Source organism: Anopheles coustani, chromosome 3, assembly GCF_943734705.1.
Source record: "Anopheles coustani chromosome 3, idAnoCousDA_361_x.2, whole genome shotgun sequence".
Lineage (NCBI taxonomy): Eukaryota > Metazoa > Arthropoda > Insecta > Diptera > Culicidae > Anopheles > Anopheles coustani.
Genome location: NC_071288.1, coordinates 71,785,966 through 71,806,668, shown reverse-complemented (window position 1 = coordinate 71,806,668; position 20,703 = coordinate 71,785,966). Strand labels below are relative to the sequence as shown.

The window sequence follows — 20,703 nt, the reverse complement described above, 5'->3', positions numbered from 1 at the left end:
GTCTTTAGTCCATTGGAGAACCCGAGCCACAGTGGGTGGTCCTTGCGCGATAGGGAGGAGGGGATAACGATGACGGAGGAAAAGAATACCACGACGACGAAAACCTCTTGTTTGGAGAACAACATATCGCATCTCCTCAGGAGTCGAGGAGTCTCGAGTCTCGAGCAACCGGTCCGGGAGTTTTCCAAGCCCTTCAAGCCAACCGTCGCGCTGGCTCGCCCGCGTGTGTATTTGTTTTAACTTTAACGAAGGAAAATATTGTTCTTCATCGAGCCGAAAACACACACACGCGCGCGCCCGCTCGCCACGAATGAAGGAGAAGGTGGGCGCGGGGAGGCAAAATAAAAACACATTTCGAGGAAAATCCACACACGACGAACGGTTTGTGGCCCGTGTGGTGTGGGACGGAAAATTCGGTCAAAGCAGCTGCGCACCGCCACGTGCTGGGAAAACCAACCACCCCTGGTTCCCTCTTTGAGATGGTCAGCTGGCTCAGGGTCATTAGAAATTCATCATCACCAACACTTGGGACAACACTTGGGGAGAGGGATGATACGAAGGGTTGTGTGGTGAAATTAATTGATATTTAGCCAAACGCTCTGCCCTTCCGCCTGTCCGAAGGATTATCCCTTCCACCGGAGGACGACGAAGGAAAGTAGCTAAATGTCTGTGCGATAGAACTAATTCGTGTGAGTTCTATTCATTGTAACAACACATTTTAATTTGTTTAAGAACAAACCTCAAATTTTGTTGCTTACTTTGGTTAAAATTTAGGTTAGTTTTCGAAGAATGTTCTGTACATTTAATCATGTAACTATCAATATGTTTTAACTATCAATTTTCAATAAGTGTCAAGAGCACAATATTTTACATACTTAACACCATTTATTCTTCTGAAAAACACCACTAAAAAAGCGTTTAGTTTTTCCTAGCCAGTTGTTCCTATAATGGTGGTATATTTCCTATAATTGTGATATCGTGCATCTATAATGGTCATAGTACAGAAAGCTTGGAAAAGACTGAATTTATTTTTACTGTAATTTATTGTTGAATACCCGATAAATTGTTAAGGAGTTTACAACCTGTTCGGAAAATATTAATTTTGGAGCCTTAATTTATTAAACCTCCCCAGTTTATCTCTTAAACAATCCGTAGAAGAACATTTCATACGAGAACAAATATCGGTATTGTATTTATTTGTTTATAGAGCTGGATTTTATTCCACTACAACCACTATTGATACTAGCACCAATATGTGAGAACTTACCCTGTATTGTACATTTCATTTAAAATTATCTTTGAATTTAAACCAACATTAAAAAGATATCAAATCAATTATAGTATGAAATGGTTTATCATTTTGCAAAGCCATTGAAATGTACAATGAGGTAATAAAAATCAACCCAAAAATGGCTGAGCACATATGGCTAGCCAAAAGACTCCCTCCCGTTAATGCATCACGTTTCACCAATCCAAACCCCTTTCGCTCCGGATTTGCAACAATTTATTAACGTTGAAGATTACTATCGGCATCGGTATCGGAAAATTCATTCAACGGCACAGGAAGGGTGGGCTACGCACTGGAAAACCCCTTTTTGTGGCACTCGCACATACAGCGACAGCGCTGCTATATCTCTAATGACTAGGTCCAGTCCCCCATCAGACCCTCTCACTTCCGCTGTCCCTGTAATCCTGCCATTCCCCTTTTTGCACGATAATCTGAGATAAAAATCATCCACCTAGTCCGGTGCTCGGTTGGCTGCCCTTTGTTTCTCGCCTCCACCTACCCCGCTTCCATCGAGAGGAAACTGAGTCATTAGTGCAAATATTTTGTGGGAAACTGCTCACCCTTTGCTGCTTGTGCAGGCTGGAACAAAAACCCTTTCCCGATTGTTTATGGGTAGACGGTAAACACCCAACGCCTCCGGAGTGGGTCCGTGTTGATAGGATGAAGATTATCTCTCCGAGGCCGAGCCAGAAGAAATGAATGCTATCGCCCGAAAGAAAGTTACTTCGGTGCGTCGGCGTGGTGGGCGAGTTAATGATCGTCCCGATAAGTACGCCACCGACCGGCATCGTTCGGATGGAAGTGGCTTTAAACTGAACCAGGCCAACAATTGCTGCATGGTAATGAAATTTAAGTCACGATACCTTTTAATAGGACCTTTGTTTTCTGGTCTCCAAACCTCAGCCTCTCTCTCTCTTGCTCTTGACAGCCGGACGGCTAGAAGGCAATCGGAACACTTGAGCTTTTGAAGTGGTTGTGGTCCCGTATCGAATTTCTCATCAAGAATCCCAAGTCCCACTCTTCTGACGCTGCGAAAACACTAATCCTCACCCAATTTGTGCCCACCCGGTACACCACCACCACCACCACCCCAAGGGATCTCATTTGTCACCGGCATCACGCAAGGGCAGGAGACCACTTTGGATCATAAAATATCGTCGACCGCCTTGGATGGCGAAAACCACATTAATCTGCACCACACAGCGCACGCCTCCGCCAGAGCAATATCCGTTTCCTCCGCTAGGAGTTAGAGGCAGCCCACAAAACGCAAGCTGTACAAACATGAAACAATGATTAATTAGTGTAAAATCAAAATGAAACATTATCACAACGGTGGCCCGGGCGCAGCATCCTTCAATCTCTCCCGCCAAACACCAGCGCCTCAAATCACTTCGTTCCCGGACTCCCGGAGTCGCTGGATTTGATGAAAGATCTTATCCACCCCAGGCTCCCCAGGCTCCTCTTCGCGGACGTCCCGAAAAACGGTGCGGGACCAAGAATCGGCAGTCAGCACCCGGCGACCGCAGATTAAGATAAAAACTGTGTTTCCTTTACATTAACCTCCTTCCGCTGCCTCCCTCCTCCAACTCCTACTAGTCCGTAACCTCAGCCTGGGACTTCTGAGATCCGAAGGACCCGAGGCCTGAAAAACCCGCACCGGAATCCAATTAAGATACACTGCGGCAAGTGACGAACTTCTAAGGGCGAGAGAGCGACTGCTCGTCCCAGTGCGCTTTGTTGATGTCGATGTTTGATGCCGCCGGTTTTTGGGCGATGACAAAAAAGCAAAGGGGTTGGAAAAGATACACCCAACGGCCAATGGTGACGCAAAGTTCCTGAGTACTCCGAGGCACCGGTCCCGTTGGGTTAACTTTTTGGCGTAAGTGAACCGCACAAGAACAACCAAGCATGTTACCATTCTTAACCCATCCCGTCAACCCCGATTCCCCATCATCGGGCCACGGGGAAAGAAAATGTCAATTAAGAAACATTAAATCGAATGACTTTTTGGAAAACCCCCGAAACGCTACCATATTAGTGGGTGGGTGAATGGAGTTCAAGTGAGATTGATTACAATACATTTGCTCCACTTTGCGACTCTGACGGAGGAGGTTGGTTTCGTGAATACTTAATTGAAAAATAACAATACATAATCTCACCATTACGTCATGTCGTTGAGGTTAATAATTAGAACCGAATCGTCGTACCGTCGCGACTCATTCTCGACTCCCGGAAGGATATCCTTTGGGGGATTTTTTCTTCTTTCTCTGCGAGGTCCCGCTCATTTAGCATAAGAAAGCCATCAGCTAAACCACACCGAAGCTAAAAGGGTGAATGAATCCATATTTTCTACGTTGCTGAAAGAATTTCTCCAACCCCCTTTGGGGAGGGGTAAATAATTCGTGAATCCCTTACCCTCGGGGTATTATTTTTGGGTTTCTATTTTTGGACAGTAAAAATAACACAAAAAAGTAATATTTTTGTATCCATAGGTCGACCCACAACTCCCTTTTTGGCGAGGTTATTTTCACGTACAATTGAAGAAAAAAGTCTCATCCACGGCAGGGGGGTGGATTTTAATTAATTTTTCAATAGATTCCACTCCAGCATGGGGAGAAGTTCATATACCTGAAACATGAAGATAAGCAACCTTTTATTGTAGACACGGCTAAAACCCACTGGAAAGTAATAGTCGTCGGAAATTGAGTATTTATTGTTGTTTTCTTTAATCAAACTTTTCGGGTTTTGTTTTTGATTTCGAAATTATGTGTAGCTTCCAAACAAGAAAAGGGATTTGATTGTTTTTTGGGCAACTTTCTATATCGTTTAAAATGAAATGAATTCAATCAGGAAGTCTATTCAAACACTCACCGAATACAGTGTCCACGACGCTGTTTGTCTGCATCCCAAGCAATCGCCTGAAAGCCACATTAGCAAATAGGACTGAGGTTCTAATCTAATATTGTTTCAACCAATATTGATAAAATCAACTTCCAGCTCCCCAAAACACTCACACACCCAAAAACCCGTCCCGTGTCATCAAGAAGTTCCTCGTCCCCCGCCACAAAGCGCGTCATCAGAACACCCATCCCCAGAAGTTCGGGGGTCCACTAATGGGCCGAACCGGCGCCACACCTTGCACCAAAAGCAACCTAGTAGGCTTTCCCTTTACGACGACGTTCCCAACAGCCATGCGGTAAGACGGTCCCAGGTCTTCGCTGGTTCGCGCTATAGGAAGTCATATATGCCGAGGAATTCCGTTTTCCGCTTTCTTGGGCGGCTTTCGCTCTAATGAAAGTATGTCGTGATTATTGATAATTTGAATTAATACAAATGGTGACCGACCGAACCCCGAGTCGCGGGGTCGGTGTCTTGTAGGCCTTGGGAGGGTTCCTTCCTCCCTAGCGCTCTCCCCGCCGCCATTAGGGCTGCGATTTTTCCCGCCTCATTGCCATTACCGATGCGTCTTTGGGGCGAGGAACGAGAAAGGGATACGCCTTCGGAGGAGAACTGGCACGGAATACATTCTAGCGCCGGTAGGGCTACCGGTGTTTCGGTTAGTTCTTCAACCTTTCGGCTTTAATTAAATTTCGAACCCGCTCCCATCCCCCATTCTCATACGTAAGCCCCCAAACCCTCACGTGCCGGCGTCCTATCGATAAACTGTTGCCCCAGATTATTGGGTCGAAAAACTCCATCAAATACGAACCAAAGTAGAAGGGGAATGGGGGGTGGGGGGAAGTGCTTTTCGATGCAAACGAGGACCAACGATATATCGCAATGTGTGCGCGTGTGTTTGTATGCATGTGTTTCAAGGAAATTCAAAGGACGAACGAAAGCAACGGTCTCCTTAGAAGGAGAACTGCAGAAAAGTCCTTTTTCCGTCCCGTGGCGAACACGCGGGGAAGGCCGAAATTCATTCATTTTTCATCGCTACTCGCCGGAGGCAATTTTTCAACCCACCCAGGAGAGGTGGAGGGGAGGGGGTACGGCCTGGGTCACGCAATGAATCAGAACCCTTCGCGGCAGAGTCGCTCGGAAGGCACAAGGAACACCTTTCGAGGCCGAGACTCTCTCTCTCTCTCTTTGGCACGTCACCTTCCCTCGTGGTGCTACGCACGTGGCCTATCAACTGCTCGCTGGGAAAACGGCAAGGAAAATGCGTGATTCTTTCAAGCAGCGCTATACTTTGGTGGGAAAAAAAGCAAAAAGAAAACGCACGAAACGTAAATAAAAGCGAACGCACACACACACGCTCGCGCCTTACCTCTTATCGACCTTCAGCGATCAGCATCATCATCAGCTGGTTTCTGGTGCCATGCCTTGCCCTTTCCCCCCATCCCCCTGGTCCCCGGCACCCGTTCACAACGCGGTGGAATATTGGAATTCTTATCGTGATTATACTTCCTCGTTCTTCCGTCTTGACGTTTTTATAAATTTCCAATGACGAGCGAGCGTGTTGCGTACCGGCGTCCTACGGGGTTTTCCACCGCTAAAGGAATCCCTTTTACCCGACCGGGTGGGGTGGGTGGCCTAATCAAAAACCCCTTCACAGGCAGGCGAACGATCGGTCGAATAATCGATTGGGTGGAGCTGGGGAAAACAACAGCGCGGGGTGGCTGAAAATACATCGCCTGATACATCATGCTGTGCGGAACTGTCCCTACGAGAAAGAAGAGCGAGAGCAAACGTGGGTGAGGGTGGGAGGCTCCCGATACTAGGAGGAAAATCAAATCAGGAAAGTGATTTTTCCTTCAAAAACTTCAACGAGCCCTAGGAAAATGGGGAATGAAACGGGCTTCGTTTCGTGAAAGGAGGCAGGAGCAAAAATAGAAGTAAAAAAAAGGAAAAAAAAATACAGCACAAAGAGAAAGAAGGAGAGAGTACCGAAGCTGTGTACAGCATAAATAAAAAGGCACCAGAACGAACACTTATTTATGTACCAACGCCTCACCTATGGCATACATTTTTTACCACTTGTAAAAGCTTTCGTTTTGGAGGACGTTCACCCATTCCCGATCCCGTTGCGATTTGTCGAACTCCGGGCTCCGTTCGTGTGTCTGAATGAATTGAAAATCGTTCAATTTGTTAAGTATTACATCTGCACCAGGTAGCAGGGGAGGGAATGTACAGTCTTCTTGCTTTTATGGACGCCAATCGATATCGTATCAAAGCTATTTAGTTTCCGTTCTCTATTCACAATCATGCTTGATGAAGAGTGTCCTGAGGAGAAAAGTTGAACGAGGTAGTTGGAAGGAGCGCTCGTAGCAAAAGCCTCCTGGTCCTGGTGATATGTGGGGCATTCGGTATTGTTCGACTGCGTCAAATATTCATCATATTTGAATGACAATTTCGATCAACGAGATGCAAATATCGATCGCAAATTTGGAATGAAACGACATACCCTCCATGTAGTTCCCTTGTTGATTGTCCAAATACGAGGGAATAAATTGAATATTGAGTACACATTTACAATGAACTGATGTGTGAAAAGTTTTACATTTTTACATTAACACGTTGACTGCCATGTCACGTTAGTTCTAAAAAATGTTTGATCCATAAATAAATGAAAATGCAACATAAAAACTATAGTAATATTACAAAAAGCTCCTTGGGATGCTAAGTCTTTGTTTGACCGTCGAAACCCGTTGGTTTAACAAATGTTATAAACGAATTTTAGTAAAAAAGGTTGTACTAAAAAAGTATGCTAAAACCGTTTGGCAGTCAACGTGTTAAGTTCAGTTGTGACTACAATAAAAATGTTCGACAGGTTTAGCGCGCTATAAAATAATGCACGCTCCTAAATGTTTGCAATTATACTAATACTTGGAAAAAAAATTAGTTTTCACATTCGAAAAACAGCTATGAGGGTAATACTTACATCTAAAACATTGATTTATTTGATTACTGCCAAAACAACTCAATAGTGCAAGCACTGTTTGTTCGTGTAATTGAAAAGATTCACACCGCACACTCCGGCGTGTGGCGAGGGTTCTTTGGACGCCCATTTACCTGCCCATTAGCAAAAGAATGATCGCCCATTAGTTCGCGTTACTTTTTTCCCGTCCATTGACAGTTGATCTTTATCGCCACCGACCACCGAGTGTCTACGCCGTAGTTCCCGACCGCGCTTTACATTACGCCAGGAACACGGTGTTCGCCATTCCAAAAAAAAAACAAACCCCGTCGGAGCATTTTCCATCGTTCGGATGCAGACAAATAGACTCTTTCTGATATTTATAGCCGCTCGGTACGGAGGGCTCCCGGAGTACTAACCTCCAATGCGCGAAGTACCGAAGGGGCTTGGAAGCAAAAGGGGTAGTAATTATATTTTAATTTCAAAGCATGCAGCCGTAAAACTGTCACTTTCGGTGATATTTTATATCAATTGCCCGCCATAAATCGCTTCCATAAACGGGAGCTCTGGCAAATGGTGGTGGTTGCTAGTCGCGTCGCCGTTCCGCACTATCCGAGGGAGGAGGATGTAGCATCTTCAAACGAGCAGGATTACTCTCCAACGGTGCCACCGTGGGGACCGGGGTCTTCCCATTTCTTCACCGCCGTACAGATGTTTCCGGTTTCCGGCGCTCGGCGACTGCACCGACGTCCCGCTGTGGTCAAGTGAATCATTAATTACACTGTTCCTGCCATTGCGCGAGACACCTCGGTTTCCACACGTGGCGTGGCGGTGGTCCTTGGGGGCACCTGTCGAAGCTACGAAGATCACAAATCTAACAGCATTGGAATCACCACGGTTGCGAGTCGAGAGGTGAAGTGGTAAAGTTCAAGGGGCAACGTAACAATTAAATCCTAATTTCAACCCACGCCCAAACCACTAAAGTCTGTCTAGAACCAGACGCGCTGGGAACCGACGGTATGGTCTTAAAGTCTCCCCTCCCACACAAGGTTCCACACTCTGGCACACAAATCACCTGCATCTACCCGGCAGACATCGAACAAGAAAATCGCTTTTCAACACCTTCCTTCCGTCGCTCGTTAGAAGTTCTCTCCTCCTCGTTGGTCCGTAAGTCATCCGGCGCTCAGAAGATTAGAGCACAACCAGCCCCTCGGAGCTCGGAATTATACGACCGGCAGCCAACTTATGCGCTAGATTCAGTGACGATTGCTGTTAAACGTTTCTTGTCCGCCTTAAACGACTCCACGCGCCATTTCAACTTCCAACATCCAAAGTTGGATGTACCCCACAAATCCGCCCACCAATCGTCGGCCGTTACTTCGGCCTCCCACTCCCAACCCCCCCACGCTGAACAGGAAAAAGTGTGTGTTCTAACACTTCCCTCCGCCTCCTCCAAACTCAAACACAGTTGGTCCACAGACCCTCTAAGCCCGAAAATAGAACATTAATAATCGTTTCTTTAATTGTGCACATTATCTTTCGGCTGAGATCTTTCGAGGCGAGGGAGCACGCGGGCGGTGATGCACGCCGACGACGCCTGGTCGAGTTCCCTAAAACTTCTTCGACCCATCGGCGCCGATGCTTCCAAGTGCTGTTAAGTGCCCGCAAATGGTCGCACAACTCACCCGAACGCCGACGTTCGGACGGACGGTGGCGGTTTGCTTTAAAGACGATGTTTTTCGATGGTTGTGCCACCTACAGCGCATCGCGTTCGAGATGAATATTAAGTAGCCGCCAGCCTAGCTCTAGCGGGCGGGTGCTGAAGACATTTGAATATCATCGTCGGGTGGCACCACACGGCGTGAGGGCGACAACTCCGGGCCGCCTCCTTCAGAACGCCTTCGATAGGAATCGCCGAAAGTAATGTCGGTGTTTGGCAACCGTCGTCTAGCCGGGGTGTTTTGTAGCTTTTTCCCCCTCCCGCTCCTCCTTTCTTCCGGGTCAAAGTTTTGTCAGCCATCAAATAGATTTGCCCGATATGGGGGGGCAGCTTATTAAGGGCGAATTAAAATATCGGACCGCCCCGGAGCGCCACCGAAAGTTTGCAGATTTTATCGCTTGGTGCTTGCTCTAAGGAACTGAATTCGTTCGTACTAAGCTGGCAGTGGATGATAAATCAATCGTTATATTTAGTTCAACCAGATTAAAACAAAGAACAAGTCTGTGTACTCAACATAAGCATCAGTATTTTCATTATTCCTTTCATAAAAGCGCTATAAACACTAAGTGTCACTTTGCCATAAAATACTACATGCGCCAAAATGTATGCAATAGTACCAAATTCTTTTGAGTGTGATTTATTTTCGGGCTAAAACGCAAACCAAGTTTGTGGCAGAAGACCATTTTTATGAGCATTTCAATTACAAAATCTGACTTTATTGGTCTGATTCTGTTTCGGACTCTTTACCATCGCTGTCGAAACTCTGTAACTCTGCCGGAAAAAATAGAAAAAAGTCTTTAAGTAAACACCGCGTTGGAGTTCCGAAGCAAATACTAGAATCAAGATCCTCTTCCGCGGAAGCATCGGGAATCATTGCAAACGACATTCCTTTGGATTCTTGAAAAGCATCGCCGACTGAAGGTTTGATAAAACGCACATACAATCGGGTGGAAGTGGGCAACTATTGGCAACGTGCCAAAAGCGCAATAAAAGATTGCGCACTTGCATCGCAATGTGCAGATTGAAGCGAACGGTAGTTACATTAGACGAGACGGTACGGTCTTCCACACCCCATGCCGTCGTGAGGTTTACGGGAAAGTTTAAGAACGACAGCAGATGGGGAAAAGGACATCAAATGCGATCGGAATCCCGCCGAACGGTAACGATTGAATTGTTTGTATTGTTTCGTTCGTTCCTTTTTACATTTGCGAAGAACTATTGCGCATTCCCCGATCGGTTGTGTTCGTTTGTTTTGCCACATCAAAGGGCTCTCCGCAGCGGGAGACGGAATCCCGAATCTCGTCCATCTAGATAAATACGTAATTTTCTTTCCGGCTGCAAATATGAGTCCTTCCATCGGTCGCTTTCTCGAAACCTGTCTCGAACCCTTCTTTTCCTTTTTTTTTTGGTCGCGTCCCCGAAAATATGGGAACCCATCTATCGTTGGATCTGCCTCAGCTACGGCATTCGCAGGATAAAAACTTAACCTGAAAATTCGGCGTCCTTCATCCTCCATCCTCCGCGGGACAATCGCAATCGAGCGAATAGTTGCACGGCGCTGTCGCGCACGGCTGCAATCCGTCCAAGCGTACAATGCGTGACACGTGCCGGAGACATTAATAATCTTCCCAAACGAGCGCGCGCGCGGGGGAAAATCGGGGCAAAATGAAAGGAGCATTGGAAAAAATAACCAGCGCTTTGGCGCCTGGCCGTGTATTTGCCCGTCTGTCGGTTCCATTGACGTCCAACACAACAACAACTCGTTGACAACTGTGTCGCCAAATTTCTGCTAAATCAACTTCTCTCTCTATCTCGCAAACAAAACAACAACAAAGCAGGAAAAGAAGTACAAAGAAGTACATGGAAAACGTGGCCGGCATGGGTCGAAAGAAAAGCACACCCCTTCCGTCAACCCCTGGCGGCCCGCCGGGAAACTCGCACGGATGAGTCAATATTGATCCTGTAGTTTAAACGCGCCATAATGGGCTTTTCGCGCGCGTGCGAGGGCAAAAAACAAACTCGGTGTGAAAATCGTGTGACAAAACGATACTGAGGGAAAATTGTGGACACATAACAGAAAAAAAACACACACACTGGAGGGAAACAAAGTGGTGGTTTTCTTCTATAGTTCCGGTTGCCTTTCATCCGTGGCATTTTTTGATAGATTGAAGCATCAAAACCGACCGTGGGTGGGGAGGATTGTTTGGATTGAAAAAACGTCGTTATTGTCGACGCGGCGAAAAAGCGGTGATTTTTCCTTTCATTTCACCTACAGCACGAACCGGGTGTCAACTGCACACATGTGGCCCGCGATTCGAAGCTCCAATTTTACAAAATAATATCTTCAATAACTCCGGAGATGTGCGCCTCACAAATCCCTGCTGTTTTTACCCTTTGTAATGGAACGTGTTTCCATCCGGATTGGTCCTCATCACTAAAATTGTTTCTCCAACCATTGAACCGACCCTCAAAATCTACCCTCTGCCGGTTTGACGTCGAAAGCATCGGAGATTGATATTTATGTTAATTGATTTTTGTCACCTCTCGCCAACCAACCATTTTGTCGATGAAGGAATTGGGCAATAATGCCTCGGTGCTACTGTTCTAAAACCCCTGGGGCATCAGCTGCAACACCTCTAGGTCCGCCTGGACCGACTCCAATTATCCAAAATCAACATCATCAAAAGTTTGGTCCGGTATTTTGGAGGCTGAACGCGGAAAGGGATTCGAACGCTAAACAAAGCTCACGTTAGAACTTACAACCCCGTGCCTAATTATAGCTTTTTCACCTTCGCTAGCCAGGATATAGCCAAAAAAAGTACCAACACATTCTAATTATTTTCCCCGTTTTCCTTTTTTTCCCCCCACCCTCTAATTACAGCAATTAACAACAAAGGATCACCGATCGACTACAAAACCGGCTCGGCCTGCTCGACGCCGACGAAGGACACGCTGAAGAGCTACGATCGCAACTGCATGGGACCGGTACTGCCGCCCCGCAGCACCATGTGCGGCCCGCCGTCGCACCACTACTCGGCGCCGCTCAACTTCCGCAAGGGCTTCACCTTCACCAAATGTACATGGAAGTGTACGGCTATCCTAGTGATACTATTAAGTGTTATACTCGTTATAACATTATTATTAACAGGTAATTGCACGCCCTTACCCGGGCTAAATAAGCTAATTATGGAGGGAATTCCCGGAAGAGAGTGGACCTTTCGTCCTTCGTTTTTTTTTTTTTGGGGGGGGGGGGGGACTTTATGTTCATTGATGTCACCACCACGTCCCTTTTAATTCGGTTCACTTCGGGGAAGCGTTGCCAAAATTGGATCGCTGCTCACGTGGTTTGGTGTCTAACTCCTTTTTTTGTTCAATTGTTTCCCTACAACGTTACGAGATGGTAACAAGGATTCCAGGGGTGAAACAACCAAAACTCTTCTGAAACATCCGCGTCCCTGTGTCGACGTAGGACCCCCAGAACTCCCCTCTTAATGCGTCGGTCTGATGTGTCCTAACACTCATCTTATGGCGGTTATGGGCAGCGGACAAGTACGACAAAATGTTTCACCATTTGTTACCCTCCTCCTCCGTACAACGAGGTACGAGGGGAAGCCGGATGAGGACGCGGTCAGCTGGACGACTTTGATGAAGGGAAAAATAACCAAAACAACACCGTGTCCGACAACGGTCCGTAAAAACCCACACGGGCGCGGCTGTTGGCGGCCGCTGTTGCCAAAAAATCATTCCCGACCGAGGGTGGACACGGAGTGGACATTGTAAAAGCTTTATCCACCATGTTGCTGATGCCCACTGTGGGGCTAATTTTAGTCTACACGGGTACAAGCATGTATGTGTGTTTGTGTTTTGAGTAATTGGAACTGGTAACCCCCTGGCCGCAGTTTTTTTTTTTTGGTAATGGTCGTCGAAAAACGAGGTTAGAAAATACCCATCCACTTCAAAGCACAAGGCAAACACACACGCACACCCTCGCGAAAAAACAAAAAAACGGGTTGGAAATCCTATATCGTATCATTAGAAAACGCCCTCTCCTTCCACGCTCGCCATGAATTGGTAGTTAAACTTGCGAGGGCCGGGATTTTTGGGTATCCGGACACAGGACTTTTAATCACTTAATTTCCAGTTCGGGTACTTGTCATCAGATCAGTCGACCAAACATGGCGTCCGTACATGCGGAAGGTGGAAAGAACGCCGGAAACAATTTGGGAACGTGGAAAGGGATTCATATTACAGCTGACCATTTAGTTGTCGGATGCAACCTTCCCCAGCTGGCTACCGGACACAAAGGGATGTTCTATTGATTTCGTTTTCCCTCCCCGTCGTCTCCGCTGTCCTTTAACGTCCCGAGGGCGGCTAATGAACATGATTTACTAACCTTGACACGGGATAGAATTACATCCGCATCAGGTCCTCGTCTCTTGTGTCATCTTTTGCTTTTTTGTCCGTTCTTCCAATGTCCAACGAATGGTTTCAGATTGGTCAGAAGTATTATTTACATCATCCTATTGACATTCCCTTCTACATCTACAAGAGAACTCCCTTTCTTCTTGACCGTTCGGTTTTGCATCCGTTTTCGATTCCGATTTCGGTCGGTGCGTGACGCACGAACTCGGCGACTATTTTGGGTGGCTTTCGGCCGTCCTTTTTCCTCCCCCCTCCTTGTCGTTAATTGTGTCAGCTGGACTGCGGAATGATGATTAATTCCAGTGGCAAATGGTGTAGGGAGACGGTTCTCACGCTCCCCGGAGAAAAGGGATCTTTTTTCACCGAGAACTACAAGACGACGGTGCGTGTCGTCTTCCTTTTCGCGTCGGGTTCGGGGCGCGATCGATAATGATGGCTATTTGATCCTTTTAAACCCATCTTCAGAAGTGACCCTCTTTTATTCTGGGTCTTTTTGGGGAAAAAGAGATCCTTTAAATCGTCAATACAACACAGAATTAATCTATCTCCCTCTCTCTCTCATCTCTCTACGGGGACACCTTCAAAATTTGAACACGGTTCTAATGCTTCCACAAAAACTACTTTCCTCTCGTTGCAGCATCTAACGTTTTAAGTATATCATATCCAACCACCAACCCGTGTACAGTTCTAGTCGACGAGAAGGCAGAGATCTCTGCAGCCAAAAGCACGATAGCGGACGCGAACCGGGCCGGCATACCGGGTGGTGGTGGCGATGGGCTCGGTCTCGATCCCTCGTCCGCCCTGTCGCCGGTCGCTTCCGGTCGGCTGAAACCGACCACCGTGGACGACTCGCAGGCGGCACCTTCGTCTTCATCGGCCGGCGGTGCGGCTTCGTCGGGAACATCGGGACTTTCGTCGGCGTCTGCCGCCTCGACGGCGAAGGCGTCACCCGGAGCATCCGGCGCAGGCACAGGTACAGTAGAGAGCGCGGGCGGACGCACGGTTGACGCACACTTACGTTCGCCAGAGTTGTTGCACGTAGCTGTTGTTGGTAGCACTCTAACCGTAGTTGGGCAAGGGCACGGTAGGGGTGGGATGGTGGTAGCGGGTGGTAGTGTAGTGCATGGTAAACGACGCGCACGTCGGGAGGCCTCCGGAACTGACACCGGTGGTCGTGCGGATGACCGCACGTACGATGAAAGCGCTGATGATAACGGTTTGTTGCATGAAGATGACGATGATGGTCCGGTGGTGGTTGATGCGGTGTCCCAGCGTAGTCCATCGTTGGCCGCCATCGGTGACGAACGTGGTGAGGGTGTTCCTTCGACTCCACAACCTTCCGATTATGAACATCAGCGAGAAACTGTTGACAGTGTGGAGGATAACGATGGTCAGCCAGCTGGAAGAAGGCGGCCTGCGAGTCCACTTCCTTCAGAACGCGCAACACCGAATGACGCAGCGTTCGCTGAGGCCGTGGTGCGAGATGGGGTTGGTATTTTTATCACTAATGATAATGGCCTACGGTTCCGGGAAGAAAGTTCTTCCCCCCTGCCAGGGTCGTTCGAAGATGTGCCGCAATCGACAACGGTCTCGGAGAAGGAAGACATCAACGGTGAGGATGAGAAATGGGCCCACGATGACCCGTCAGTTCACGAGCCGGAATACATCGTGCACATCCCGCACGACCAGCCCGAGGTCGCGCTGGTAAGCCTAGAGGATGGACTACCGCTACAGCCGGGTGGGGAACGTGACAAACACTACTACAAAACCGTCGAACAGGTACCGGAGGTGCGCGAGGTGACTCCACCGCCGGTGGAAGTGGTAAGAATCCACACGCTTCCACCTCCGCACGTCGCGCAATCGGCTCCCGCCGTCCCCGTCTATCTGATCCGCGAGGTAAACGGCACGTCATCGTCACCCAACCACGACTCCGAGGGTGAACCTGCCGACGAGGACATCCCAGAGCTTCCCCGACTGCTGGTGAACATTTCCATCGCGTCCGATCATGGGTCTGGGACGGTGCAGCATTCCGTGTACGTGCTGCAGGTGTCCATCCCGACGCCCCCCGAGTACATACCGAAGCCGGCCAACTTCGAGCAGTGCCCACCGGAACCACCGCCAGCTCCGCCCTGTCCCATTAAGTGTCCGACCGATTCGCAGTTCGCGCGCTATCGCATCGTCGACATTCACGACGACGACGAGCCGGGAAGTGAAGATACGGACGAGTCCTTGGTGGCACCCGAGTCGGAAAGCTCGACCGAGTTCGCGGCAATGCCGGTGGTCGCCCGCGTTGGTGGTGGTATGACGCAGGAATTCACCACCGAACGGCGGGAGTTGGCCGCAGACCCACAGGAACCCACGTCCTCCCCCGTGGGTGCATTGCAATGTCCTGAGGTAGCGCAGCCGGCACCCATTCTCATCCTGGAAGGTGAGAGAGCAAGTCGCCCCGTTTCATCCCCCTGCCATACCCGTGTACATAAATACCTACGGCGAAAGGCCCTCCCCCAAAAACACCATCATCAACATCGATCGATTCTGAAAGCGAAGCCGGAACGGGAAAAGAGCGGACTCCTGAACTCCAGAACTCCAGAATGAATGAACGAACGAACGAATAGCCACAAGCCACAAAGTTCTCCCTCCTTCACACAGGAGTAGCGCAACCGAACGAAGCGACTGCCATCGTTGCCAGCTAACCTCAAAAACGTACCTGCTTTAAATTCAGCGCGTTCCATACTAATCCAACGTACACTACTAGGCTTCTGCACTAGGTTTTTGTGCACCTTCCCGCCATTGCTGTACATTTGCTTCTTGCTTGATTTTGCCGCCTAACGTTCTGCTTCTTCATTTACTGTGTGTGTGTGTGTGTGAGATAGAATGGTTACGAAAGTCGGGCTAGAGTTGACCGGGTGTGCTGGAAACTAATTAATATGCACCCGGTGTAGTCATGTGTGGAGTTACTTTTTGGCTTCTTTGTGAGGGCTGTCCTTTGTATGTGTGTATATGTGTGTTTAGTATTCAGTAGTAGAAGAACGGGGCAGCAAATAATAAAAGAAGAGGATAAAAATCCCCAGTTCTAGTAGAAGGTCCAGTAGCGTGTAGACGTAACCACACACTTTGCACATATGGAGTCATTCGGCAAATGAGCAAAATCTCTTGTACAACACCACATACATTGTACTAACTTTTTCGCTTCTCTTTCTTTTTCCCCCCTTCTATCTCTCCCTACATCTCTGTATGTCTGTTCTCTTGTTTTTCTATTTTTCCCTCTAACACATAAAATCGTTACGCTAACCAAATCCGCTCTGTACGTGTGTTTGTGTTTCTGTGTTCTGTTGGCGCGGTTTTCCTTGTTTTTCTGTTTTTTTTTTGTGTGAACGAAACCACGGTACAATCCCCGGGATTTGCCGGGCTGTTGCCAACCAACTCGAACATTGATCTGAAAAACATAAAAAAACAACCCAAACCACCCCCACCCCGATCACAACTTACACAACAGGTGCGCGCACATTCCCGGCCCGAAGTTTCCCACCGGACGGTACCACCTTCTCCCAGATCACGCTCGGCCAGCGGCTGTCGAAGGAGATACCGCCGTACAGCTACTGGAACATGCAGTTCTACCAGTCGGAGCCGGCGTACGTCAAGTTCGATTACAGCATCCCCCGGGGCGCCTCGATAGGTGTTTACGCGCGCCGCAACGCCCTCCCGACGCACACCCAGTACCACTTCAAGGAGGTCCTGAGCGGATTCAATGCGCGCCAGACACGTGCCACTCACGTAAGTGTACTCAGCTGAGCTCAGCCCGAGCGTCATCATCAAATGGTTGTCGCCCTCCTCTATTCTCGGCCCAAAGGAAAAAAAGGGAAAACAAATTCACGCCACCAGCGACGCTGCGTTCCTCCCCCAAAGGGATTTTTCCCCCTTCCTTTTTTTTGGGTAGGTTCCTCCCAATCCCGTAGAAACCTCTTTTACGATCCATCAAGATCAGGGAACTGATTAATTAGAACGATAGCTGGAAGCGAGAGCACCGGTGTATCGCGGAAATCGACCCGATTTTCTCAATCTTCTCCTCCCCCTTCCCAGTCACGTCCCTTTGAACTCGGACGCTTTTCCAACGCTTCCGTAATTGAATACCATTCTGGACCACTCCTTCGGTGGCAATTGTCCCCCGAAGGCACGCTAGTCCACTTTAGTTTTACCTAGGGCGCATTGAAGAGAGTTGCGTGTTCGTATCGCGTTCGTATCCCTTTTGCTATCCCCTTCCTAGGAGCCTCATTTGTTGACCGATTTATATTTCTCTCTCTAACGAGAACCAACGCGTTGGAGCGGGGCAAAACGAACGTTTGGTAGCGAGCACTTGCGTGTTGTACGATGGCGGCGATAATGAAAAGTTAACTAAACAATATAAATGTCCGCAACCGTATGTGTGTGCGTGTGCCTGTTGTGGAGTGGATGGAGTTGTCCCCCTCGGTGAAAGCGTCCTGGCGCATGTGATTCCGCTGTACGATATCGCTGGACAAGGTCACTGGACAAATATTGACACAGTGACCAGAGGAGGGGGGGAGTGTGGAACCAACTAAGTGGCTCCAAAAGAGAGTTGACAGGAAGCATAAGGTCATGTTAGATTTTTGTGTTATATATGTTTGATATGGCCTGCCGATGGGCAGATTAGAATCGACGGGGAGTTTGCGTGGCGTGAAGTTTCGGTTTATTACCCCATTCCTAAATCACTTTCATTTCGAGGGACCGTAACGAAATGTAATCGGATTGTTTGAATAACTTATTAACCGTGGAAATATATCGCCTCTTACCTCCACAGCCTTCGATGCGTCGCGAAGTGACGCGCTACATGGAACCGGGCCACTGGTTCCTGTCGATCTACAACGACGACGGTGACGCACAGGAGATCGGTTTCTACGCCCTGGTCGCCGAGGATATGACCCAGAACTGCCCGAACGGCTGCTCCGGCAATGGTCAGTGCCTGTTGGGACACTGCCAGTGCAATCCCGGCTTCGGTGGAGACGACTGCAGTGAGAGTAAGTACTTTTTGAAAACGTTTTTTTGCGATGAAGAACGCGACGTCTCTAACCACTTTTCTTGTGTGCTTTTAGGTGTCTGCCCAGTGCTGTGCTCGCAGCGTGGGGAATACATCAACGGCGAGTGTCAGTGCAATCCGGGCTGGAAGGGCAAGGAGTGCTCGCTGCGCCACGACGAGTGCGAAGTCCCGGACTGCCACGGTCACGGGCACTGCGTCAGCGGAAAGTGTGCGTGCGTACGAGGCTACAAGGGCAAATACTGCGAAGAAGGTAGCATATTCGTACCAACGTCGTTTCGTTTCCCTCAGGAGTCTCCCAAGGGCGAGCGTTATCCCGAAGTGGATCGTTTTCAACACTCTTTCACGCACCACCTCTTCTTCTCTAGAGCAACTCTTAAACGAAACTAACAAAAACACACCAACATCTCACCGCCAGCCATCTCACACACATTAAAATGCCACCCGTAGAGAACATTCGCTCAGTAGTAGAGTATATACAGTATATACCCACAACCGTAGTGTTACCCCCCCGAAACCAAACCACCCGTAGTATTACGAAGAAACGCATCGGCCTCACAATCTCTAACCCACTCTAACAATAATACTGTGCCTTGCAACAGAGGATACGAACGAACGACCTTAGAGACCAGAAGATCAGAATTTATTTTGGGAAGCAAGAAACGTAGTGATTTACCTCACGATTTACCAATCTTCGATTCACTTCCAGTGGACTGTCCGCATCCGACCTGCACGGGCCATGGTTACTGCGCCGAAGGTACCTGCATCTGCAAGAAGGGCTGGAAGGGACCGGACTGTGCGGCGATGGACCAGGATGCGTTGCAGTGCCTGCCGGACTGCTCCGGTCACGGTACGTTCGATCTGGACACGCAGACGTGCACCTGCGAGCCGAAGTGGAGCGGTGAGGACTGCTCGAAGGAGCTGTGCGATCTGAACTGCGGCCAGCACGGACGGTGCGTCGGCGAGACGTGCAGCTGTGAGGCGGGCTGGGGTGGCGAGTACTGCAACAACAAGCTGTGCGATCCACGCTGCAACGAGCATGGCCAGTGCAAGAACGGAACCTGCCTGTGTGTGACCGGATGGAATGGAAAGCATTGTACCCTGGAGGGTTGTCCTAGCGGGTAACTGGATTGGCGACCTCTTGGTGAACCTAATGAGCTTTGATATTAACGAATTTTCCTATTTTTGTCTGTTTTAGTTGCTCCCAACACGGCCAGTGTCACGTGAGCGGTGAGATGATGTGGGAATGCCGCTGCTACGAGGGCTGGGACGGTGTGGACTGTTCGGTACCGCTCGAGCAAAACTGTGGCGACAACAAGGACAACGATCGTGGTACGTAACGCCACCAGCTTTACGCCGAAAGGAAGAGAACCTCCCTTGGCTAACCCTTAAAATCCGATTTTCTTCCCTCCAAGATGGTCTCGTCGACTGCGAAGATCCGGAATGCTGCGGCAGCCACTCGTGCAAGACGAGCCAGCTGTGCGTGTCGGCCCCGAAACCGATCGACGTGCTACTACGCAAGCAACCGCCCGCCATTACGGCGTCCTTCTTCGAGCGCATGAAGTTCCTGATCGACGAGGGCAGCCTGCAGAACTACGCCAAGCTGGAAACGTTCAACGAAAGGTAGGCGTCTGCGATTTTCCGGCGTTCTTCACGCTCTTCACCAACTCGCAAAACCCACGCATCCTTCCACGCAATTGCACCCGTGGTTGTGTGTGTATGTGATGGGTTGGGTTTAACTGTTTTATGGTTTCACTTTGTTTTTTATTTTATTTTAATTCGTGCATTTAATGTTTCTGCCGTGCGACGGGTTGCGTTGTAAATTAAACCAACGAGCAAAAGAATTGATGAGCTGATTGGCGAGCAGTTGTGGGAGTTTGTTCTTGTTTTTCGATCGGAAGTAATTCCTGTTTGTTTCTGCTTTCAATTCATGGTTTACATCGTTTGGTTTTAAATTGAACTTTGTAAATATTTATCCAACATCGATTACGTGCTAATTGTCGACTTTGGTATGATTTCATGTGTTGTTTTTCTGTGTTCTCTTCCCTGAAAAGAGAATAAATATTTTATTGATTCTATGATCGGCTGATATATTTGTATGGTTTTACATTTGTGATATTCCGGGGGAACTATTTGTTCCTCATTGGGGTTTGTGTTTATTTTTTGTTACGTATCTCACTCAACTGCCGTCGTGAATCAATGCCCGCCGATGGTTTTACGTTTTACTTTTTTTTTTCTTTTTGTTCAACCATTCCGATTTGCTATCCTTCGGACAGCTAGAGCACCCTCGTTTTCCGGTCCGGTGGTCTTCTGTTTGATTTGTTGCTCAACCGCAGCGGCAGTCATGCGAACCTCTGGGCAAATTG

The 20,703-nt window shown here is 48.5% G+C and overlaps 1 protein-coding gene across 1 annotated transcript in view; it reads left to right on the top strand.

The window, feature by feature from the left end:
* Positions 1 to 20,703, top strand: part of LOC131266315 (teneurin-m) — a 193,628-nt gene that overhangs the window by 162,284 nt on the left and 10,641 nt on the right. The window contains exons 3-10 of the mRNA XM_058268779.1: positions 11,747 to 12,013; positions 13,925 to 15,715; positions 16,784 to 17,061; positions 18,104 to 18,320; positions 18,396 to 18,590; positions 19,047 to 19,458; positions 19,536 to 19,669; positions 19,753 to 19,960. Of these exons, the coding sequence (XP_058124762.1) occupies positions 11,747 to 12,013; positions 13,925 to 15,715; positions 16,784 to 17,061; positions 18,104 to 18,320; positions 18,396 to 18,590; positions 19,047 to 19,458; positions 19,536 to 19,669; positions 19,753 to 19,960 (3,502 nt within the window). The remainder of the gene's footprint in view (positions 1 to 11,746; positions 12,014 to 13,924; positions 15,716 to 16,783; positions 17,062 to 18,103; positions 18,321 to 18,395; positions 18,591 to 19,046; positions 19,459 to 19,535; positions 19,670 to 19,752; positions 19,961 to 20,703) is intronic.